Source organism: Pygocentrus nattereri, chromosome 27, assembly GCF_015220715.1.
Source record: "Pygocentrus nattereri isolate fPygNat1 chromosome 27, fPygNat1.pri, whole genome shotgun sequence".
NCBI lineage: Eukaryota > Metazoa > Chordata > Actinopteri > Characiformes > Serrasalmidae > Pygocentrus > Pygocentrus nattereri.
In genome coordinates, this window is record NC_051237.1 from 8,412,471 (window position 1) to 8,438,447 (window position 25,977).

The 25,977-nt window shown below is 40.1% G+C and overlaps 2 protein-coding genes across 5 annotated transcripts in view; both read left to right on the plus strand.

Moving 5' to 3' along the window:
- The first annotated feature begins 193 nt into the window (after positions 1-193).
- rp9 (RP9 pre-mRNA splicing factor) lies at positions 194-9,759 on the plus strand. The gene is made up of 6 exons (XM_017694735.2): positions 194-637; positions 2,486-2,516; positions 3,001-3,130; positions 4,451-4,542; positions 4,862-4,923; positions 8,713-9,759. Exons 1-6 carry the CDS (start codon positions 489-491, stop codon positions 8,900-8,902), a joined length of 654 nt encoding a protein of 217 aa, XP_017550224.1. The 5' UTR covers positions 194-488; the 3' UTR covers positions 8,903-9,759.
- Positions 9,760-16,096: 6,337 nt separating this feature from the next.
- Positions 16,097-25,977, plus strand: part of elmo1 (engulfment and cell motility 1 (ced-12 homolog, C. elegans)) — a 104,335-nt gene continuing 94,454 nt past the window's right edge. For all 4 annotated transcript variants that reach the window (XM_017694746.2, XM_017694760.2, XM_017694780.2 and 1 more), the window contains exon 1: positions 16,097-16,242. The gene's annotated coding sequence lies outside the window, so the exon portion shown is untranslated. The remainder of the gene's footprint in view (positions 16,243-25,977) is intronic.

Sequence of the window (25,977 nt, forward strand, 5' to 3'; positions counted from 1 at the left end):
CCTTTCTTGGCGAAGAGGTACAGGTGCAGCATTTTAAGGTAAAACACACACATTTTCTAAGCCGCTTGTCCTTCTAGGTCGTGGGGGTGCTGGAGGCTACCCAGCAGTCATTGGGCGGAAGGCGAGATCAAACGGAACGATCCCGAATAAGATCAGACTCTTCAGTTTGACCCCTGGCTCCTATCACAGCCGTCCTGAGGAGATGTGAGACGGCATGTCACTGTACAGTTCACCGTGTCACATCCAATGACTATTAAATTATACACGTTTTTAACTTCGCTGTAACGTTAAGCCCCTTAGTTTCGCAGCGTCTCTGTGGGACTCTTACTGTGACACACGAGGGCCACCTCAATTCACCCGGAAGCGAATAGCAGGCTGTTAACTTTCCAGTGGCTCCCTTGAAACTGAGAATCTGACAAGTGTTTTGTTAAATCAGCCAAACTGGATTTCAGCGATCCTGAACATCTACACACACACCCCCGGCTGCAATGTCAGACAGAAAGCGGCGCAGAGAGCATCACGAGGAAACGCGCGAGAAAAAGAAGCACAAAGACTCCAAACAGGAGGAGGAGAAATACAACAAACAAGCCGCGAAGCTCAGCCAGGAGGTGCAGAAGATAAAGCACGTGGAGACTTTGTAAGTTAGCAAGCTGCGTTAACTGTTTTTGAGGCTTCCTGGCGCAGGTCAGTCTTAATTTCCCCTTTGGCTTAGTTACTTGGCTCTGTGCGCTGGTCAGAGCCTCTTGTGGGTGATGTTACGGGACTGTCTGTAACAGCACAAATGAACAGTTACTCTAGGTTTCTTACACATCTTCATTAATTCCAGAGCACATCTTCATCATTTACAGAACACATCTTCATCATTTACAGAGCACATCTTCATCCATTCCAGAGCACATCTTCATCCATTCCAGAGCACATCTTCATCATTTCCAGAGCACATCTTCATCCATTCCAGAGCACATCTTCATCCATTCCAGAGCACATCTTCATCATTTACAGAGCACATCTTCATCATTTACAGAGCACATATTCATCATTTCCAGAGCACATCTTCATCATTTCCAGAGCACATCTTCATCATTTCCAGAGCACATCTTCATCATTTACAGAGCACATCTTCATCCATTCCAGAGCACATCTTCATCCATTCCAGAGCACATCTTCATCCATTCCAGAGCACATCTTCATCATTTACAGAGCACATCTTCATCATTTACAGAGCACATATTCATCATTTACAGAGCACATCTTCTTCATTTACAGAGCACATCTTCATCCATTCCAGAGCACATCTTCATCATTTACAGAACACATCTTCATCATTTCCAGAGCACATCTTCATCCATTCCAGAGCACATCTTCATCATTTCCAGAGCACATCTTCATCATTTCCAGAGCACATCTTCATCATTTACAGAGCACATCTTCATCATTTACAGAGCACATCTTCATCCATTCCAGAGCACATCTTCATCCATTCCAGAGCACATCTTCATCATTTACAGAGCACATCTTCATCATTTACAGAGCACATATTCATCATTTACAGAGCACATCTTCTTCATTTACAGAGCACATCTTCATCCATTCCAGAGCACATCTTCATCATTTACAGAACACATCTTCATCATTTCCAGAGCACATCTTCATCATTTCCAGAGCACATATTCATAATTTCCAGAGCACATCTTCATCCATTCCAGAGCACATGTTTATGATTTCCAGTGCACATCTTCATCCATTCCAGTGCACATCTTCATCATTTCCAGAGCACATCTTCATCCATTCCAGAGCACATGTTTATGATTTCCAGAGCACATCTTCATCCATTCCAGAGTACCTCTTCATCCATTCCAGAACACATCTTCATCATTTACAGAGCACATCTTCATCATTTACAGAGCACATCTTCATCATTTCCAGAGCACACCTTCATCATTTCCAGAGCACATGTTTATGATTTCCAGTGCACATCTTCATCCATTCCAGTGCACATCTTCATCATTTCCAGAGCACATCTTCATCATTTACAGAGCACATCTTCAATAATTCCAGAGCACATCATCATTTACAGAGCACATCTTCATCATTTACAGAGCACATCTTCATCATTTACAGAGCACATCTTCTTCATCCATTCCAGAGCACATCTTCATCCATTCCAGAGAACATCTTCATCCATTCCAGAGAACATCTTCATCCATTCCAGAGCACATCTTCATCCATTCGAGAGCACGTTTATGATTTCCAGAACACGTTTATCGTTTCCAGAGCACATCTTCATCCATTCCAGAGTACCTCTTCATCCATTCCAGAACACATCTTCATCATTTACAGAGCACATCTTCATCATTTACAGAGCACACATTTTTCGTTTCCAGAGCACATCTTCATCATTTTTAGAGCACATCTTCATCGTTTCCAGAGCACATCTTCATCATTTCCAGAGCACATGTTTATCATTTGTTTTTTTTCTTCTCAGCTATGAAAATCCTCCCCCTGGACTTATAAAGGTATGCAATTTTCTGAAAATATCAAATTTATGATTATATATATATATATATATATATATATATTATATATTATAATATTATATATATAATAGTTTTTAAAAATATATTTATTTAAATCCCAGTATATCTGCACTTAAAGATGGTTCTTCAAGAGTTCTTTCATAAAGGATGTGGTTCTAACCATCAGTTTTTTATAGAACCATTTGCATGCTTAAATTAATCTTCAGATTGATGGGGAATGTTTCATATATGCTTCTTTATAGGACCAAAAAGGGTTCATCTACTGTTATAAGCTTATAGAACCACACTTTCTCTAAGCAAAGAGCTGTTTAAACATGCAATTGTTCTGTATAGAACTAATGGTTCTATAGGTTCGTTGCTTTTACTAAAGAACCCTTGAAGAACTGTCTTTTTAAGTGTGTAGCTAAATCAGTTTTATGTCATGGGGATGCTGAATATTATGCTCAGCAGGCTGGTTTTGCAGGAAGAAGAATACAGACCTGAGGACTGTATTCCTGATGCTCCTGGTAATGAGGATGCCAGGAATTTCTTGGCTCATGCGCCCACCAAAGGGCTATGGATGCCTCTGGGGAAGGAAGTGAAAGTCATGCAGTGTAAGTGAGCTGTCAGACGGCCCTGTCCTCTACCTGCTAAGACAAAAGAAGAGGCAGTATATAGATTAACTCAAAAGTAAAAGGCTGTGCACATAGGTTGGAAAACTAAGACAAATCTGAACGCAAGATGAAAGAGCCTGTACCTCGTTTGCAAGTGAGCAGGCACCTTTCTTACTCCTTTTTTTTGGCAGCATTGATTAAATTTAAACACAGAACCCTTTGGTGGGGCAATAAATCAATGTGTGGGAGAGTTTAATAGGCATGCAAACAACTCATCAGTGGTAAATGAGGTAAGTTTGTCTTCTTGTCAAAATGAGTAAACTGAAGTCCCTTAGCACCACCTCCAGGCCAGGTGGTGTCACTTTTGTCCAAGCAGTTATGAATTGACTCTTTAGCTTTGTCCCAGTTAATGTACTTGCGGTCCTGAGGCTGTTGGGTGTCCCATATCAGCATTCAAAGTGGCACTCGCAAGCACTTTATGCACACTTATTGCGATCTTTGGTAAGGGTATAATTGACACGTGCTGAGCAATGGCCTTTTACCCAAAATTCCCTGACATAAAGGCTAGTAACAACCAGAATGGATGGGTTTGTTTACAGCTGCCTGATCAACATGCCAGAGAAGAGGACTTTCTGAGTTGAGTTAAATACATTGTTTATTTATTTGTCTTGTCATCAAGCTGTATTATTATTATAATCTGAATTTAGACTTGGTAGAGAAGTTAAATGGCCAGGGCCCATTAAATGGAAAAATGAATTTTCTTCACTTTTTAAATAAGTTTATGTGGTATATAAACATTCACATATATTAGTCTTTCACATATATCAGTGTTACAGACACAGCAACAAAAATAGCCTGTTTTAGGTCTAAGTAATAAAGAGAGACTTGTAAATATGACAATTTTTGGTATGTAATGTACACACAAATGTGGTAAGTGAATCTTATGGTAAAATATAAGAGTACTACTTATAATATTGCTGGATGCAGGATATGCCCCAGGAGTCTGTGCCAAATGCAAGTGACGTTCCAGGCAGAAATGGTCAAGCTAAGGAAATAGCACTCATTTTTATACACCACTAATTTATACCCTCTTATATTTATGAAATTATTTTCAGAGGTGAGGAGGACTTAGTTTGAACTTTTATTTCCTCAGTAAATGTCAGTAAAGGGGACTGTAAAAACACATTGGGCCTTGCTTGATTTTATTTTTGCACACAGGAGGTCAAATCATGTTATATACTGTGCAATCCTGGGAACTCTGTGCCTTCAATGATTCTTTCAAATAAGGAGACTATTAGAAGGGTCTTGTTTGTATTTTAGGCTGGAGATGCAAGCGTTATGGCCACAGGACTGGTGACCGAGAATGCCCTTTCTTCATCAAAGGAAACCAGAAACTGGAGCAGTTCAGGGTGGTGAGTGTCCTGTTATCAACATTTGATGTCCAAACATGTACTGCTTAATGGTGGTCTTGAGTGTGGTATTGTTGCTGTTGAAAGATAACTGGACCTAATTTCTCTGTGTTTTAAGCCACATGATTAGGTTTATTTATATCAGTGTGTGTGTGTGGGGGCGCTCTCATAACAGTCTTTGGGCACATGCTAAGTTCATTTTAATTATTGAAAAACTAGAATGGGAAAAGCATATAAAGAGTTTAACTTTTATAGTGCTTTTCATGCTTTTTAAATACTTTTCAATAACTACTTCAATATTAAACCATTTATTTTCTTTCAGGCACATGAAGACCCAATGTATGACATCATTAGGGAAAACAAGCGCAATGAAAAAGAGACGAGGTAAATTTCCCTACTCTGTCTTTCATACGTACGTTTACACAATGAGAATGAGATGACATTAGATTACTTGATGGCTATTTTTGGTGTACAGTGATGTTTTGCTGTGCTGTATTCCATATTCTTTTATTATGTATCCTTTCAAGGGCATTGAGTGCAATTATAGCAATAATTTATTTGAAATAATTCAGAAATAGTGTAGTGAGTTCCACTTTAATCTATAAACCAACAGCCAAAGTTTTCGTCCACATTACACATTCCAGAATCTGCAAAACAAGACTGTAAATGACAAGAGAAAACATTCAAATACATTCATATACAGTGTGTTGGAAGGGCTTAGTGGGAAGTGGTTTGTTCCTTTAAATGGAAACGATCCATTATGGTTCATGCAGATCGTGCCCTTTAAGTAGTCTTACTTCAATTTGAATAGTTACTGCCTGCATAAGAATCAGTTATGTGATTGTAACGTGGTACAATATTTCCCATCCTGCACATGCTTTATAAATGCTTGTTCTGTATTTTGCTGTATTAGAGCAGCAAAACAGCATGTAGCTCTGACAATTATGTAATCGTATAACACGCTGTAATTATCATCAGCTACGTAAGGATGTTTTACTGCTGTTATAAAGGGCTAATTATTTACTGGGGGAGTATTAAACTTTCAGCTGGCCATGGAGTTGATTTTAGTCTCTAATTTAGTCCCCAGTAGAGAAGCATTGCTTTACCCTCTTTCAGGCTGCATAGTGTCTGGGTAGATGAGTGGTTTCTGTTACATTTTGGACAGTCTTTTTTTTTTTCTTCATTACTTTTTTTTTAAACTTTATAAAATGGAGAAGTCTAAAAATCAACACCTATCTCTCTGAGGTTTTATACTTATTAAGCTCAAGCAGTGTAAAAAATCCAGTTCTTCTTGCATTTTTTAAATAATGTAGCTTTTCAGAGATGCTTGACTGATTTTCAGCAGCATGTCGGAAAACAAGAAAATTCTTGTTAAAAATACAGAGTTGAAAAACAGATTTGAGCAGCTTTGGAACTGATGCAACCATCTCAGCAAGAAGAGAAACAAATCAATAGGAGTGAGGCAGTGTGTGAGCGGGGGGGCTGCTGCTGTGCGGTTCCCAGGGATACAGGCCTCTAGGAGAGGATATGGACATTCTGAAGAACAAGGCTCCACTGATAAATTCTTAATAGAGTTTTAGGACTGCATGGGAAAAGCTGTTTTGAAGTTGGCTGTATTTTGTACCTTGTGATGTCAACATATGCATATCCAAGTTAATGGTTTTGATTCCGAGAGCATGGCAAATTTATTTTTGGTAGTTTCTTTCACAAACTGTACTTGAACGGATTGGCTGTGAAAATGTGACTTGTGACTACTTTCTTACTCCTCATATACTCAGGTCAGACCTGTGGATACGACCCAGTGGCTGTATGTTCATTCCCTATCAGAACAACTCAAAACGCATATGTTGTGTTTTTATAGCATTCTAAACTACGTTAAAAATATCAGTATATAAAAGTGTGGGTATCTTGGTGTGGTAGTTGCAGCAGAGCAGCTCCTGTGCTGTACTGATTTGTGTGGAGTATATTCTTGTCTGATACAGTGATAAAACTTGCAGTTGTGATTTTGTTGCAGTAAAAAAAAAACAGATCTGCTGCTCATGCTGTGCTGGTCTGAACCTGCTATGTGTTTAATTAGAAAACAAAAGGAGAAAAACAAGCTACTATTTCTGTCTGAAGCGGTTATGTGACAAAACTGAATAGGAAGTGGTGTGGGCCAGACATATGATGGTACTCTGATAATCACTATGCTTACATATTTGAAAAGATTAACTCAGATTAACTTGTGTGTGCACATTCTTCAAACTGCTTATTACAAGTTTTGCACTGAACAAATTTCTTTACAGCTGTTAAAGTGCTCCCCCCAAGGGTTCTCTGTTCTTTTAGCTTCAGTTGTCACTATGGTGAGGTGATGGGATGCTTATAATAATTTAATAATGTATTAGAGTAAACTAGCTATAATTTCTTTTATTTAACCTTTATTTATTTGTCAAAAACCACTGTTGACTATTATGTTGCTGTTGAAACAAAACCTTGTATCTCCAAAAGAGCAACTTAACAGGAGATGGAAAGCTTTAGTTGTAGTTTAAACTTTTTTAGTTTTTAGTTTAAAATATATTTTAATTTCTGTTGATCAGTTTGTCTTGAAATTTTGGTGCAGTTTAAAGGGCAGCTGGCATTTCCAAATTATGTGAAAGAAATGAAAATGACGACCATGGAGATACTCAGTCAGGATGGTGTTCTCTGAATTCAGTGTATGATGTCAAATTAACACGGCTGCTCACAGTCAATAGCAATAATAATATGTTTATTTTTAGAGCATTTTTCATACAAATGGTAGCTAAAAGTGCTTTAGACAAGTGATAAAGCTAAACAGTGAAAGAAGAATCTATGTGTATTAAATTTATATAAAGCAGTAACAGATTAAGTATAGATTTGAGTTCCACAGTTTAGAAGCATAATAACAGAAAGAGGTTCTCTATATTTTACAGAAGTTATCTGCAGATCTAAAATTACAGGTTCAAATATAAACAGACAGACATTCTGTGAGGTATGCGGGTGCTTCAAGGTCACTTGGAGCCTTAAGAAACTAGTAGCAGAACAGAAATCTATCCTAAAAGATACAGGTAGCCAGTGCAGTTGATATGGGCACTCCTTTTTGGTTTTGTTTTGATCTGTGCTGCTGCAGTTAGTTTGAGTTGTAGAGAATGGATTACTGTCTTAGAAAGTCCAGTAAAAAGAGCATTAAAATCTCTGCTTGAAACAAACGCGTAAACAAGTTTCTCTGCGTCAGTCTGAGACAAAAAAGTCTGAACTTTACTAATATTTCTCAAATGACAAAAAGTTCCTTAATAAACTACATTTACATGCCAGTTAAAAAACACAGATTTTGTACATCAGGTTTGGTACACAAAGCAAAAGAGCCTGAAGTATCTTTCTTGGAATTTTAGATCCAAGAGTTATTATTTGAGGTTTTTCTTGTTCTACCTGTAGAAATTTTTGTGGCATCCACTAAGAAATATTTTACACACAACACCTGTGAGAGGAATCTTGGTTTTCAGAGGGAATGGAAATGTACAGTTGCATGCCATCAACATAGATGATGTAAGCAATGGAGTGACCTTATCTAACGGTATCATGCAAAAAGAGAAAAGCAAAGGTCCTAAAACTGAACCTTGTAGGACTCCGCAAGGAAAAAAAAGAGAGAATTTGTTGTACATCAGTCAACACAGTTGGTTGAATCCATAACATTGTTTGAGAAGTTAAGCTATTGTTATATTGCTAACTTTACCCGGCTAGCTTGTTCTAACAGTACTTGCTTTCATGGAGGTGTCCATGTTTTTCACACTTTTTATATTGAACCTGTGGTTGAAAAGGCTGGAAATAATTATGCACTCCAATTGACCTAATTCCTACTGTCCTATTAGTCAAACAGAGCCTTAATCCTGCTCCTGGTGAACCACAGCACTGCACAGTTTGAATTATTCCTTGACTCAACACTCCTGATCCAACTCATTATCTGGTTAGAAGCTGGGCAGGAAATGGTTGAAACTGTGCAGTGCTTCATTTAGCCATGTGCAGGATGAATGACGGACTGTTCTAGAATATTTAAAGCGCATTTGTTTTTAAGGAAACAAAAAGTTGTCCTTAATTGTCTTCATCAACGACTGCTTGACAAACTAGTCTTTTCACACAGACATAGTATGTTGATCCTATGTTGTTGCCTCCGTACAGGATCCAGCAGCTGAGGCAACTCCTGCAGGACACCACGTCTGACTCGGACTCTGTGTCCAGCTCCTCCTCCTCTGACCACACCCACAAGAAAAAGAAGAAAAAGGAGAAGAAGAAAAAGGAAAAGAAGAAGAAGAAGCACAAGAAGAAGAAGAAGCACAAGTCGAAGAGTCATGACGATGGCTCAGACTGAGAGGAGAATGCTGGTGTCAATGTCTTTGTTGGGAGATGAGAAGAGGTGTTTCTAGAAGCAGCTATAGAATCTATAGAGACCTCTGCTAGACCTCTACCCTTCCCCCCCTTAGCCTGCTGGGTGCTCCCTAAAGCTAATTAATAATGCATACAGGCATTTTATTCCTTCTGTCAACAGGGATGGTCTGCTTATTTGACGTCTCCATCGCCCCATAGCTGGATCATATTAGCATGTATGTGCCTCAGGCTTAAGACTGTGCTTGCCTGATGATGAAGTAAAATCTGTATTGAATGGGTACGTTTTGAATGTTGCTCTATCTTGTAAGTGTTGCATTGATTTGTTTTTGAATGTTTTGTACACTTGCCCGATTACCAGAACAGGATTGAGATGAAACCCAGGCTAAAAAAATGTAGGTGATTTACCATTGGCACTGCCATGTAGCCCAAGACTAGGCTTAATCCACAGGCGACAGGCATGCCAAACTAGGGAGCTTCCGAGCCAGAGTGCTGCAGAGATTAGTATTTACCCTCATCTGACGTTCTGAATTCAGTAAATAAAGGCCTTAACAATTAGCTGATGAACTGAATCAGGTGTTTTTAATGAGGCGATGTGCTGAAGTCTGCAGTGTTTTGGCCTACGAGGACTGAAGCTTGACGTGTGTTTCATGGGAAACCAGCCCTGTGTGTTTTGGAAAGTGGTTAGTGAAGTGATTGTGGAACTCTTTGTAATAATATGGTTCCATGGGTTGTGAGACAGCAGCATGCACATGTCCTGAAAGTGTATTAATGCTGTACTGCTGTAAAGTCATTCATTCATTTGAAGTGACATTATTAAACACATTTTCAGTGTTTCATTCACTTTCTGTCTGATCTGTGGATAAAGGAATATCTCCAAGCTAACTTGCTAACAAATCTTATTTTCTTGCTTTCCAGAGCACTTCAAAGTTTCATCCACTCCGTGAACACTTTCCACACAGCTCAGTGTTTGTTGTGAGACAGCTTGTGTGTCAAACACAAGGCCCACAGGCCAGATCAGGCCTGCGACACAATCCTATCCGGCCTGCAAAATGATTTTCATTTCCTATTAATATTAGCTAGTTTCACAATGCGCTGCACTACAGTCCCCAGCATGCACTGCAATGTAACGTTTTCTGACTCTTGCTCCCCAACAACAATCTGTGAAACCGTGGTTACAACTTAGTTCTACACAATTGTACGCAGTTCCACACTAGTCACATCACCTAACAACTAACAGCAGTTCAGCCAAAATGAACACTTAACGGCAGCTCAGCAGTTCAGAAACTGAGCCCAAGTGTTAATGAAATTGCAGCAAAGAGAATGCATTTATGTACATTTAGTACATTTAGTAAATAAAATGTGATCCCCCAAGTAATTTTGGAGCTTTTTTAATTGGTCCATTCCTCATGAAATTTAGACACAATGTAAAGGACAGCGCACAGTTTCTGTGATGACATGAAAGCAAAATGCATGCACAATTGTCTGTATTTCATCCTACACATTCATATGTGTAGGATGAAATACACAGGCATTTATTTACATTGTGTCCACATTGACATGTACATCTACATTGAACATTGATGTTCATAGGGGCGGCACAGTGGTGTGGTGGGTAGTGGGTTTGATTCCCTGGCCAGGTGCACCCCCCCCCCCCGCCACCCTGAGGGAGAAGCGGCTTAGAAAATGGATGGATGGACATTACATGCAGCACATCAGAAGAAGAAGGTTATTTTATACACATCAGCCTTCAAGCACTGTAACAAAAAAAGCAAAAAAAAGCCTATATAACTCTCAAGAGATAAAGAGAGGTTGGAAAATGGTCATGCAAAAATAAAGTACATCTGTTTTTGTTGCATAAACCACACAAAGCTTATGATTAGACATCGGAGGTGGGAAAAAAACAAAAAGACAAATGTAGGACCTCTTGTAAGGCGATACGATGGGTGAAAAAAATGCCTCCTTTAATCTTGAGCTCATCTTAGAAATCTGGCATTCTGTGTCTGTCTTTAATCTTGAGCTTGTCTTAGAGATCTGGCGTCCCATAGCTGTCTGGGGTGTATGTCTGCCATTTTATGCTGAGTTTAACTCTGGGCTCCACATTAACAGAGCACATTCACTGGGTCTTGCCTTAATTAGATGTTATTTAAATACAAATGAGCTGTATGGAGAGAAAAAGAAAGCCAGCAGAGACTGAATATGATAAGCAGGCTATTTAACTGAGGCCTTGGGACACATTTTAGAAATAATTTGTTGGCTTGTTATAATCGCTGACCTTAAGCATGTGTGCATGTGTGTATCTTCTAGTAATATTGTGCGTCGTCTCCTGTGGTTCCTCTTCTTTCCCTCTTTTTATTTTCCATGGTAGCTCTCTGTGGCGATTTGGCCTGAGGGGTTACATAAATCAGCAGCATTAGAACCTTGTGTGTGTGCAGCTCTTTTATCTGGCCTCGGACATCAATCTCCCAGATGAGTCTTCTTAACTGGCACGTACCCCTGTGTTCTTCAGCCAGAGTGAGACCAGACACTCCTTATTGAATCACTTTTGTTCTGAAGCTGAGGGTTTAAGTTCATTTGGAATGATTGGTGCAGCTGTAGAAGGCCTTTCAGCACAAGCAAAGCTGTGAGATGTGTGTTGTGGAAGAAATTATACAAAAAACAGCTTCTCTCTGGAAAGTATGTGATGGAGAAAGAGTAAAAGGTTTTTTAATATGCAGAAAATCTGGAAAAGCGCATGGTTCTTCTCATACAGGAGGTGACAGTGGTTCAAGTCAACAAATTGTGGGCAAAAGGCCTTTTCTGATTGTCACTGTTGCTGTGATATTTCAAAAACATTCTTACAAAAAACTGCTTAACATCAATCTAGGTTTGATTATTTGGCTGTAATCGGAGTGGATTCAGAAATTATGGGCCAACAGATACTGAAGACTGCCTTAAATAACACTTACTAGTGTGTACTCTTTATAATTAAGCAAAGTATTGTAAATAGGTACTTTACAGTACAAACCTACTGGATTGTAAGTGGGAAATTACAACTTTCAGGACCAATGAGTGCTCACACTGTAGCATTTAGTATTTGAATCTAACCTGTGCTGGAAAAAAGGGAGTGAACTTACTGAAACAGATCATGGTACATAAACTTTAAAGAAAGAAAAAACAGTGAAATCAAGAGCTTCTTTTGTTTGAGTAATTCATTAAGATCAAAGTAGTAAATTATTAAGCCAATTGTTCATTTAAAACTTGACATTAAACTGGGAAGTGCTTGATTTAGACATTCTCCATTAATGATGATGGTATGTGAACAGTATTTGACCATAAATGGAATAGAAAAGAAAACTCATGTCACTGTACAAGGTTTAGAACTTCCTGTGCTACACATGCTGAGAATAATACTAGTAATATGTGGAATAGTGACAATAATTGACAATAATAATAACAGAATAATGCAGATAAGACTACAGACATACACAAGACACTCACCCATATGTGCATGAAAATACATAAAACTGAGTGCTAAGTGTTCGCGGTTAATACACAGAAACACAATCCTGATAATACAGTAGCACAATAGCTCCAAATGTTCAGCAAATAACAGACTCACTGCAGTAGAATCAAACAAGATGGAAGGCTAATGTACAGTTTTGTAGTTGTGAGGCTGGTGTGTGTAAAGTTGTGTAAATGTAAGGGTGATGTGTAGTTGTTTATTAGTGTAGTTGTGAGGCTGGTGTGTGTAAAGTTGTGTAAATGTAAGGGTGATGTGTAGTTGTTTATTAGTGTAGTTGTGAGGCTGGTGTGTGTATAGTTGTGTAAATGTAAGGGTGATGTGTAGTTGTTTATTAGTGTAGTTGTGAGGCTGGTGTGTGTATAGTTGTGTAAATGTAAGGGTGATGTGTAGTTGTTTATTAGTGTAGTTGTGAGGCTGGTGTGTGTATAGTTGTGTAAATGTAAGGGTGATGTGTAGTTGTTTATTAGTGTTGTTGTGAGGCTGGTGTGTGTATAGTTGTGTAAATGTAAGGGTGATGTGTAGTTGTTTATTAGTGTAGTTGTGAGGCTGGTGTGTGTATAGTTGTGTAAATGTAAGGGTGATGTGTAGTTGTTTATTAGTGTAGTTGTGAGGCTGGTGTGTGTATAGTTGTGTAAATGTAAGGGTGATGTGTAGTTGTTTATTAGTGTAGTTGTGAGGCTGGTGTGTGTAAAGTTGTGTAAATGTAAGGGTGATGTGTAGTTGTTTATTAGTGTAGTTGTGAGGCTGGTGTGTGTATAGTTGTGTAAATGTAAGGGTGATGTGTAGTTGTTTATTAGTGTAGTTGTGAGGCTGGTGTGTGTATAGCTGTGTAAATGTAAGGGTGATGTGTAGTTGTTTATTAGTGTAGTTGTGAGGCTGGTGTGTGTATAGTTGTGTAAATGTAAGGGTGATGTGTAGTTGTTTATTAGTGTAGTTGTGAGGCTGGTGTGTGTATAGTTGTGTAAATGTAAGGGTGATGTGTAGTTGTTTATTAGTGTGGTTGTGAGGCTGGTGTGTGTATAGTTGTGTAAATGTAAGGGTGATGTGTAGTTGTTTATTAGTGTAGTTGTGAGGCTGGTGTGTGTATAGTTGTGTAAATGTAAGGGTGATGTGTAGTTGTTTATTAGTGTAGTTGTGAGGCTGGTGTGTGTATAGTTGTGTAAATGTAAGGGTGATGTGTAGTTGTTTATTAGTGTAGTTGTGAGGCTGGTGTGTGTATAGTTGTGTAAATGTAAGGGTGATGTGTAGTTGTTTATTAGTGTAGTTGTGAGGCTGGTGTGTGTAAAGTTGTGTAAATGTAAGGGTGATGTGTAGTTGTTTATTAGTGTAGTTGTGAGGCTGGTGTGTGTATAGTTGTGTAAATGTAAGGGTGATGTGTAGTTGTTTATTAGTGTAGTTGTGAGGCTGGTGTGTGTATAGCTGTGTAAATGTAAGGGTGATGTGTAGTTGTTTATTAGTGTAGTTGTGAGGCTGGTGTGTGTATAGTTGTGTAAATGTAAGGGTGATGTGTAGTTGTTTATTAGTGTGGTTGTGAGGCTGGTGTGTGTATAGTTGTGTAAATGTAAGGGTGATGTGTAGTTGTTTATTAGTGTGGTTGTGAGGCTGGTGTGTGTATAGTTGTGTAAATGTAAGGGTGATGTGTAGTTGTTTATTAGTGTAGTTGTGAGGCTGGTGTGTGTATAGTTGTGTAAATGTAAGGGTGATGTGTAGTTGTTTATTAGTGTGGTTGTGAGGCTGGTGTGTGTATAGTTGTGTAAATGTAAGGGTGATGTGTAGTTGTTTATTAGTGTAGTTGTGAGGCTGGTGTGTGTATAGTTGTGTAAATGTAAGGGTGATGTGTAGTTGTTTATTAGTGTGGTTGTGAGGCTGGTGTGTGTATAGTTGTGTAAATGTAAGGGTGATATGTAGTTGTTTATTAGTGTAGTTGTGAGGCTGGTGTGTGTATAGTTGTGTAAATGTAAGGGTGATGTGTAGTTGTTTATTAGTGTAGTTGTGAGGCTGGTGTGTGTATAGTTGTGTAAATGTAAGGGTGATGTGTAGTTGTTTATTAGTGTGGTTATGAAGCTGGTGTGTGTTTGTATAGTTGTGTAAATATATGGTTGGTGTGTAGTTGTTTATTAGTGTAGTTGTGAGGCTGGTGTGTGTATAGTTGTGTAAATGTAAGGGTGATGTGTAGTTGTTTATTAGTGTAGTTGTGAGGCTGGTGTGTGTATAGTTGTGTAAATGTAAGGGTGATGTGTAGTTGTTTATTAGTGTAGTTGTGAGGCTGGTGTGTGTATAGTTGTGTAAATGTAAGGGTGATGTGTAGTTGTTTATTAGTGTAGTTGTGAGGCTGGTGTGTGTATAGTTGTGTAAATGTAAGGGTGATGTGTAGTTGTTTATTAGTGTAGTTGTGAGGCTGGTGTGTGTAAAGTTGTGTAAATGTAAGGGTGATGTGTAGTTGTTTATTAGTGTAGTTGTGAGGCTGGTGTGTGTATAGTTGTGTAAATGTAAGGGTGATGTGTAGTTGTTTATTAGTGTAGTTGTGAGGCTGGTGTGTGTATAGCTGTGTAAATGTAAGGGTGATGTGTAGTTGTTTATTAGTGTAGTTGTGAGGCTGGTGTGTGTATAGTTGTGTAAATGTAAGGGTGATGTGTAGTTGTTTATTAGTGTGGTTGTGAGGCTGGTGTGTGTATAGTTGTGTAAATGTAAGGGTGATGTGTAGTTGTTTATTAGTGTGGTTGTGAGGCTGGTGTGTGTATAGTTGTGTAAATGTAAGGGTGATGTGTAGTTGTTTATTAGTGTAGTTGTGAGGCTGGTGTGTGTATAGTTGTGTAAATGTAAGGGTGATGTGTAGTTGTTTATTAGTGTGGTTGTGAGGCTGGTGTGTGTATAGTTGTGTAAATGTAAGGGTGATGTGTAGTTGTTTATTAGTGTAGTTGTGAGGCTGGTGTGTGTATAGTTGTGTAAATGTAAGGGTGATGTGTAGTTGTTTATTAGTGTGGTTGTGAGGCTGGTGTGTGTATAGTTGTGTAAATGTAAGGGTGATATGTAGTTGTTTATTAGTGTAGTTGTGAGGCTGGTGTGTGTATAGTTGTGTAAATGTAAGGGTGATGTGTAGTTGTTTATTAGTGTAGTTGTGAGGCTGGTGTGTGTATAGTTGTGTAAATGTAAGGGTGATGTGTAGTTGTTTATTAGTGTGGTTATGAAGCTGGTGTGTGTTTGTATAGTTGTGTAAATATATGGTTGGTGTGTAGTTGTTTATTAGTGTAGTTGTGAGGCTGGTGTGTGTATAGTTGTGTAAATGTAAGGGTGATGTGTAGTTGTTTATTAGTGTAGTTGTGAGGCTGGTGTGTGTATAGCTGTGTAAATGTAAGGGTGATGTGTAGTTGTTTATTAGTGTGGTTATGAAGCTGGTGTGTGTTTGTATAGTTGTGTAAATATATGGTTGATGTGTAGTTGTTTATTAGCGTAGTTGTGAGGCTGGCGTGTGTTTGGGTAGTTGTGTAAATGCAAGGCTGATGTGTGGCTGTTTATTTGTGTACTTCTGAGGCTGGTGTGTGTTTGTGTAGATGTATGATCAAGGCTAGGTTTACTGAAGCTCAGAGTGAGTGGGCGTGGCCAGTGCTCAGGGTTTCTGCGCTCTGATTGGTCCGCGAGACTCCTCTCTGCTCTGAGCGGAGGAACTAAGCGGCAGAGGGAGGAGGAGGAAGTGAAAACAGCAGCGCTGTCTGAGAGCGAAAGCCAGAAACAGATAGATAGAGAGATAGAGAGATAGAGTGCGCATTACTACAGCTCCGAACTCCGAACAGCAGCGCTCTGGTGGAGCCTCGCCGCTTCAGGTTAGTGAAACCTCCTCGGCTAAAGCAGCGGTGCGACGACCCGCCCGCAGGCTTGCCTCTGCTTTACTTCTTCAGGCGGCGGGTGAATAGTTTCCCGCTGCGCGGAGGACAGCTGGCCGGTGCAGCACCCCTCGGTGGGGTTGTACGAGTGGATACAACATGAGAGATGGCGAGGGAGGAAGGAAGGGTGGGGAGAAGTTAAAGGGGTGAGAAAGAGCAAAGTGTTGCCCCCGCCACTTCTCTCTCACAGGCTAACTTTAAACGTGGTGTTTGTGAACCGCTTTCTCTCATTTCTCTCAGTGCCTCTGTGACAGCAGTGCAGCCTCCAGAAAAGGGCCAACTTTCTAAAGCAAGTGGCTTCCTTTGTGTCCAAATGCAGAATTGAGCGTCATGTGTCAGGCTGCCGTGTCTTTTCAGAGGCGCCAGTGTTCGTGTAGTCCTTTAAAAGTGGAAGTTAAGGGTGAAATGGGCTACATGGTGCTTGTGTTTCTTGTCAGGGTCTCATGTGGCTGTGTGGAGGGAGACAATCAGAGATGATCACACATGGACACGTAGCTGTTAATGACGTATGCTAATACAATGTGACTGCTAATTGTAATGGGCTTTACTTTCCCATTTACAAGTGGGGTTCACTTTGGAATTTGTTCGTGTAAGGAAATACAGGAGCAAATGGATATCTGAGTATATGAGCATTTGGAAAATGGTCTTAGCCGTCATTCCTGCCAATATTTCTTCTAATACGAAAAAGTGCATCATCCGTCACCTGCAAAAGTTCAACACTGAGCACTGTTTTTCCTGCTTTGGCTTTAAGGAAACCTCCATTATTCTCCATGATATGATTTAATAGCTTGACAACACTAGACTTTGTCTCTAAAGCACCAACAGTCGCTTTCTTTCATCCTCAAGTAGTTGAGTCACTTGTTGGGCTGGAGGCTATGGTGACATCAGTGCCTTCGCCCAGTGCACTGATTGTGAGCTCTTGTCCATGCTGCGCTCGCCAGGACAGGCATGTCTGTATGAAGCAGTCCAGAAGCACACGTCTTGCATTTTTGGGTCAGACCCAATTAAATCATAGTGGAGTCAATGCCCAATGGATGGCTTTAGTCATTGTTGTAATAGCAGCGGATACTCACATTCACATGTGACTACCGCGTGGTGTCCAGCCACATATTTGTTGGCCATATCTGTTATTATTAGTAGCAGATGACGAGGAGTAGTACAGTGAATACATGCAAATGTGTCAGAGCTAGTTAGTACAGTAAGCATCACTTATGGTTTGTATGGCCACTTCAACACCACTTTTAAAGAGAATTTACACCAATGGGTCAGTGGGTGCTGTAGGCTCAGTCTAAAATTATTGTTTTCCTCAGTTGAGCTTTTGAGCTGTGGGGGTGTTATGCTTGTTGAAGACAGCAGCAGAGATTTTTTGTTGTTGTTGTTGTTGTTTGTTTTTTGTTCCACCCACCCAGTTTAAGTTCCTAGTTGACTGTCCTGTGATGAGGAGCTCATTTGAATTACCCACACGTGCAGTGTGCATAAATCTTTTGTGCAGTTCCTCAGTCTCTCACCTTCCACTGCCAATTTTACGAGTAGTCATTTACGAACTGTCTTTGATTTCTCTCACTTCTGTCTTTCTAGCTCCACCCCACACTCATCAGCTCATATCCAGACTGTTCTACTCGAAGGGAGTTGTTGCTTTGTTAATTGCTCCTCTGCTGGTGGTTTCCTCCCTGGCCTTTCTTATCTCTCCCTCTTGATGACAAGCCTGCTGGAACAGTCTCTACTAGCTCTGTTGCCAAAAAAGCTTCATTTCAGGTTAAGACTCTTCAGTTTTTTGCGCAAACGTTGCTGTAGTTGTTCACCGGTTTTTCAGGGGATTGCTGACACTATCAGATGGTGGGTACATCAACACCCCTCCTCCATACTCCATAGTTTGCAGGGTTAGATTAATTTGCTTCCCGTTTGAGATGAAAGTTGCCATGCATGTAATTACCGCCTCTGGTCTTACATTAATTACAGAAGAAGACAGGTGTAAATGGAGGTGTCAGAGTCACAGTGCTGGGAGTGTATGAGGAGCTTTGCTAATATCTAGTGATGTACAATGATATTGGAATAATATCAGTGTCAGCAGTAAATTGCTCTTAAAAAATGACCAGCATTGACAGATTGACCGATGCTTGAAACTGTTATTTGATGTATTTATTATACTCTAGAAGAGCTGAAAGTTTAGGAAACACTGGGCTGTTGTACTAAATTTAGCAAAATTAGTCCCTTAAAATAGGGTTATTTCCTACCTTGATGTTTGCTCATCTTTACTCTTTGCAGGTCTGCTTCTAGTTTCCTTTTCTGCAGATGATTAATGAACTAAACCCTGCTAAGACAAAAATCAGGCCAATGTAAAGATGGACCACTTTAGGGCTTTACTTAATACTAGCTGATCAGAGGCTATTTTGTGGCAGCCTTCCTCCAGTCCAGTGCAAGAGTAATAATCTATGGTGGGCTCCCCTGCACCTGTGTGATCAGGAACTCAGGAATATGATGGCATGTCCCTTCTACTTGCTCCTCTTCTGGATGGACTGGCCTTGCTGGTGCAAATTTGGCACAGGCTGCCAGCCTCTGCCTAGGCACAGAGAGTCTTTTGTATAGAGGCTCACCACAGAGTTGTGCTTCAGCTCGCTGCAGCTGCATGCTCGAGGTCTGTCCAGCTGTACTCGCCTGTATACTCCAGCTGTGGCCGCTATAAAAAGTTTCCCTCGCTGATATTTGTCAGATGTCTACGCTCCTGGTGTAACCCTCAGACCAGAATATCAAGCATCGTCCCCGTTGCGAGTTGCTGTCCCTTTTCTCCACTTCGCCACCTCTCCTGCTCTGGCACTGCCATTAAAAGAGCTTGTGACTGAGGGCGATGACACTAATGAACTTGGAGCTCAAATGCAAATCTGTATAAATCCAGCAGTGATCCTGATACCACTCCATGGATCATATGGGCTTAAACTAAGGCACTAATGGCTTAGGTCTTTATCCAGTTTGCTCAAACTTGCTGCTAAGTTGGGATTTACTGTGTCTGTAGTGGGGCTTGCTAGGTGTTTTGAATTTATTGCTTGTGGTCGCACTATTTCACTGGTTCCTGGTCTATAGAAGTATTCCTGTGTGATGGACAGCACTGAACTTTGTTGCAGACGTGCTTTGAGCTGAGTGAGAGAGAGAGTCTCTTTGACCTCTTGAACTGTGGGTTCCATCATACTAAAATTGTTAATTTGATTTGACAGCACATATGGATGACTTGCAGAGGAGAAGTGAAATAAGGGCTATGTAGTAGCATTGTGCTGTGCTTTGGCTTCTAAGTAAACTTTATCTCCCCTTGCTTTGTCTTCTGAATAAGCTTTAACTGCCTTCACTTTGACTTCTAAGTGAGCTTTTACTGCTTTTACTTCGACTTCTTAGAAAGATTCATCTTCCTTTGCTTTGACTTCTAAGAAATCTTTAGCTCTCTTTGCCTCGACGCTCAAGTGCTTTCTTTCTCAGCTTGGCCCGGATATTGCATTATCGGCTGCAGTTTTCAGTCTGTTTATTTTAAGAGGTCAGAATTGCCCCTGTTTTTGAGTGCCATTTTCTTGTTGATGAATCGGGCAGCATTAGACTTAATTAGGCTTTACGCCACTAGAAATGTTTGTTTTGGGCGTGCCTGATGTCTACATTGTGAACTTCCTTTTACTACTTCAGTTGTTAATCTGGAAAGTCATGAAAATTGTTTGTGGTTTTGTTTCTCTGTAAGATCCTGATGTGCTTTTGTGTGAAGATCACTGCAGTATCTGGCTGATTGTATTACATTGTGCCCGAGGTCCTCATTGCAGTCTGACCTTGATTTTAAATGCTTGCACATATAGAGAGCAGCAAGATAAGCAGTTACTGAAATATGCAGTTCTCATATGGACATTTGATTGACTCTTGGCACAGATTATTTGACCATTTTTACAACAAGATTAAAAAAAATGCAGAGATTAACTAGTTGATTAGTTGCTGCAGCAGATCTCCATATATACCTCCAAAAAAAAAAAGACTATTTTGCCTGTTTTTAGATGTCAGTCTGCTTAGACTGCATTTGCTGGTACATTGTGGAATTTAAAGCACCACCAGAACTAAGCACTGTCCATTTGATGGTGATCTGCAGGCTATTTCTCATTTTTCTGAAATAACAACTTCCACTGCGAATATATCTCACTGTCTATGTCATATGCCCCCAGTGCTCTCCTGACATGGATTTCCCCGTTGGATTGACCCAATTTGGCAGCACTATTGAGCACTGAACCCAGCTGATTAAAATGCACCAGTGGTCACCTTCAGCCAAGTTTTCAGCACCACTGATTATGTTGGGCTGCTTAGCATTACAGCTGGCACAGAGCCAGTCTCAGTGACAGTTATTCTTTATGCAACATCATATACTTAGAAAATAAGTCGACCATGAGGCACGAAAACAGAGTGCTGTATCTGAGATGCAGTGCCAGGATGTCTCACATGAACCTTTCCCAGTTTTTGACAGCAACTCCACTATGAATATCTCACCCATTCAAATCTCTTTAGCTCTAGATCAAGGATGCATAACTTTACTGTTGATGCGCTACTGACTTCTAACAAGTGCTTTTCTTTGCTACACTGTAGCTCTGACATCACCATAGCCCCAATATGTGTGCAAAGCCCATACAGAAGGAACTGGAGCTGAGATCAATCTGAAGGTCGACATTCAGTTGCACTGATTTTTGTAATGTTAGAATTACTTATAATAAATGACATACAATGAAGTTTGCGCTGTTTTTTGGCCCAAGTCAGATGTTAAGTTTATTTTCAGTATCAAAAATTACAAATGGGTGTTTGAGTCATTCGAATTTGTGGTCTGCAGGTATGAAATGTAAATGTATATGTACATTTTGCTTCATTTCATTTAATGTTATAAGCTTAGACACACAACTTATTTCCCCTTATACCTTTTAACATAAACGTAGTGAGTTTATGAAGAGTTAGTTACATAACAAATTATGTTATGTTTTATTCCATTAAATTTCTATGGACACATTGTAAAATAGGCTTGAGGTTCCTGTTTTATTCTGTAACGCTTCCTGTGTGCTTGGATTCTGCTGTCTATCTGCTACCTGGAACCAGGGTCCCTTTAGCAGCGCGGTGCAGCATTTCTTGTCTGGTGTGTGGTAGCTTGGTAGTCTTCAACTGGCTCCAGTCAATTTTCTAAGCCCTCTGGTCGAGTATAGTGTACAGACATCACACTGTTCTTTGGTATGAGAACGCATGACATTCTATTTACTAATTTGCAGCACAATTCAAATGTTTCAGCATTCTGATTCATCTATAATAAAAAAAATAAAAAAGATGTGGTATATTGTTTTCTGCATACCCACATCTGCTAAACACCTCTGGTCACATTTGAAATAATGAAATCAAATTGTGATGTATTTTGAGATTTCATGAAGCATTGAATTGATTCAGGAGTAAAACAAGATTTGCGCCCCTATTGGCAGCCAGCTCCCCTCAGTGGGACCTGGAATTGGAACGAGACAAGCGACTGCTGAGTGTAACAGACAGTGAATCTGTTTTCCGCTTTTTGTTAGCATGTGAGCCGCTGGAATTCCCATATGCCACGCTTCCACTCCAGACATGCTTGACCTGGCCTACCACTCCAGTCGGAATGCACTTCAGGTGGTTTTCTTTTCTACTGCCCTGCTTTCCCTGCTGCACTGTTTGACTGTTCCCCGTCTCTGTCTCTCGCTCTGGTTGCCGGTACCCTGCTAGGCGAGGCATCTGTCTGTTGGCCACCTGCTGTAAGCTCTGTCTCACAGTCTGCCCTCTCACAATACTGTGTCTGCAAACAAACAGTAGCACTGTGCTGGACCAAAGCTGGGCTGACACCAGGCCAATGCCAGGCCGCCTTCATGCGGCTGTACAGACTAAGCTGGGTTGCTTTCCACTTGCACTTCTGTTTGGATTTGGTGTCTGACTGGACTGAGCGCATTGCTCCATGATCCAGGACTTAAGTCATGCACGACTGTCTCATAAGCCACTGCTAACAACAAAGAACCACTGAGGCTCTATAAAAGAGAAAAAAAAAAGAAGAGCTCACATCCGTCCTCAGCGTGGTGGAAATGTCTGAGAACAGAGTCAGGTGAGCTGCTTCCTGTTACAGCCTGCAGTGTGCTATCATCCATTTCCTCCTTTAACAAACACTACATTTTTCCATCAACGAGTATCATTTTCCTTCCTTTTTAATGCTTGATTCTATCAAAGTGACATTCAAGAGGACAAGAGAATCATGTCGATTAGAGGACCACTCTCTCCATGGGCAAAATGCAGTTTATTACCAGATATAATTTGAACAATTAGATAATAAGAGTTTGCAGACTTTTTTAAACAGGCTGAAGAGAGTGCTTCTGTACTGATGTGTTTTTTTTTTTTTTTTTTTTTTTCAATTTCTCCTTCCTTGCAAAAAAATAAATGCACACAACCCACATTTAACCTATGAAAGGACAAAAAATTATGGTTGTAGGTCACCATGCCTGTGTTCATGGCCTGAAATAGATGTGCAGCAGGCGCATCAAAGCCTTTGCCCCCAAATGAAGGACCTCCCTCACCAATGTAACTTTGAGTACCATAAAAAATAATAGCCCATAGCAAACCTAAATGAATGGGTAGGGCTGAAGAAGGGAGAGATGAAAAGGGTGTGTGTGGGCACATACAAACAGCAGTCTGGCATTGTGTAGCCCTCATTGGCTGGATGGGGGCGTTTCTGCTGGCAGGGCTTTGACTGATAAAGATGGCTGTTCCTCATGTCCAGTCAGTGTGTAGAGCCTGGATCTCTGGAGCTTACCCAAGCCTGGTGGAGCGAAGGGTGTGTATTAAACACAGCTGGGGTAAGGGAGGCGAAGGGGACGTGTGTGTGTGTGTGTGTGTGTGTGTGTGTGTGTGTGTGTTGCTTGGATCACAGTGTCTTCTTTGTTTCCTCCCCTGTGCCAGTCACAAAGTGGATCTTTTAAGACTGCAGCCATTGGGAGGCCCCTGTTTCTAAGCCTTAATCCTCAGTATCCACATTGTGGATCCGTTGCTATGGGTCAAATTGAGAGCTGAAGGAGTTTTGAAGGCTGAATTGATCAGCAGGCCATAGACTGCCACCTCTGAAGCTGTGTTGTTGTTCTGTAGTCTGACACACCCATATTAGGAACTCTGGGTCTGAGCTCTGCGAGAAAATGAATGTTACTATCACTCTCTGTGGTAAACAAAACTGTTCCAAAGCCCAAGTGTTTTGCCATACAATTTTTTTTTTCCACACAATGTGGCTAATTCCTTTGAATTTTGAGCTGAAATATGAATAATGCTACAGGCTAATGCTGATATTTAACTGACATTGTAACACCAGCAACCTTATTAAAAACTAAAAACATGCTTTGTCAAAAGTGCTAGTTAAGCTGCTTTGGCAGTAGTAGGCTACACTTATACAACTGTGTTGAAATATTAAATAGTAGACTTAACTTGCAATTTATAAAAATTGTGCAGGAGTATTAGCTTGCTTGGGACGTTAGTGTACATTGCAGCAGTACAAAATGTATTGGATTTGGAACACTTTACCTCAGGGTGCTGCTGAGACAACTTTCAGAAGTGCCATTCACTTTTCTGAGAGACAATTTGTTTAGAGCAAGGGCTCCTAATTTAGACTAGAAGCCTGAATTCCCAATGACACACAACTTCAGAGGTGTAAACTGTTACATTATAAGTGTTGTATTTATCATTGCAATATAAGCCTTAATGGTTTAAAAAGCAGTATTCAATATTGTATCATTATGTCGTATTGTAGCGTTTGTAGTGCTATTTTGATGTGACTGCTGTGTTTCAAAACCCTTCTTTTTGGGTAGGAGTGTTGGTGGGGGGGTGATGCTGAAGCTGTAGTGTCTTTGAAAATTAAGCCAGCCAAGGGGCCTTAGATGTTTGACTTCATTTTGTGTGTGTGTGTGTGTGTGTGTGTGTGTGTGTGGAAACATGTTTATTTTTGTGGCTCTCAATAAGAGTTTCCACAGACTATGGAAACTGAGGATAGAAAAGCACTGTGCCTCTATGTTCTGTTTCTGTCAGGTTGAATGGTAAACTGCTAAGTTTTTCTAAGGGGATTCAGACTTACCCTCATTTAGAAAAAGACTTTTTCTGTGCCCGACTTCCACTGTCTGTGTATGCTGAACCATTTTTCTTGAAGTAGGACATATAAAAATAGTAACAAATCAATCATAGAACATTCCAGGCTCTTGCTGGTCTCAATCTAGGGTAGCACAGCCCATCAGGGGTTTTCTCTGATATGCTCCTAGGATTTGCAGAGCTGAAAAACTTGACTTGTGAACCTAAAAGGGTAAAAATAGAGCACCTGAATTTAGTTTAGCCTATAATTATGGACAAACGATGTTACACAGGATTTGACTTGAGTGTGAGCATGTTTTGCTCTGTTTTGTTTCATTTTTAAAATCTGAATAGTTAATTCCAGGTCCCTTCCATATCATGTACGTACTAGCAAGTTGGTTTTAAAACTAGCATTTTGACCATCATAATTAACAATGGAGCGCCTCCACTAACTTGGAGGCGAGTGTTACTGTGCCATCATGCTGTTGCCTGAATGGCTGCTGTGTTGCATAATTTAATAATTGGCAAAATGTGGAAACGTAGTGATTTGTAGGTAAGCTAAATATGCAAAGAAATGTGTATTTCTAGATGCAAAGAACCCCATGGACCTGGCTTCAAAATTCAATGTCGCTCGTGTTTAGCAGTCTGCTTTAGGGTGGGTTCCCCATGTTGCGTAACTGGGGGGAAGTGAGGACTTAGCCCAGTGAGGACTAATTTACCATTAAACAGCTTGTAAATACTAGGGTTTATATTTGAGAAGTGTGTGGACATGTGCCCAAGTAATCTGTTGTTGTTTTTTTTTTTTTTCCTGTTTGAGAGAGACAGGAAGAGAGAGAAAGAGACCCTTGTTCAGAAGAGCTGTGATGCTAGCCTTCCCGATGGCTCTTACCCTTCTACTTATTTTACACTGTTACATTCAGCTTGACCAAAAATAAACGGCAACATACTCCAATTTGCTTCAGTGAGTCACTGCAGTAAAACAACCAAACTACAGTGAATGACTATTACCCTAGAGCAGCTAGTACCATCCCTGAAGAGAAGGTTCTTCTTATACGTGCAGTAACGTCTGTTATATCAACAGGTGAAATGGTTTTCAAAAGATGTTAGGTTACTTTTTATTGTAGTATTTGATATGTGATTTTATTAAAGAGGGCGACATGGTGGATAGCAACCCCCGCGACCCTGAGGGAGAAGCGGCTTAAAAAATGGATGGATTTTATTAAAAAATTTTGTTTAAACAGTTAATGTTAAAAAAATACACAAAAAATAGAATAGAAAGTAGATAAAAGCTGCAGCGGACTGTGTGTATTGAGGGGACATATAATTGGTAATCATGAGTTTTGTGTTGTGCATTTTCCTGTGGCTCATTTAAGAACTGAAAGTGCTAATCATTTGTAGGGAAGCTTGAATGTTCTCCAGATGAAAAGTGCCTCATGGACCTGGCTTGTGAACTCACTCATGTTTAGTTGTCCACAAAGGAGAGCTAGCACTTAAGTATCTTTTGTGTGCATTGAAAGAAAGGATGAAACCCACACCAGCTTGATCACATGCATGTATGTTTTATACCTGTTT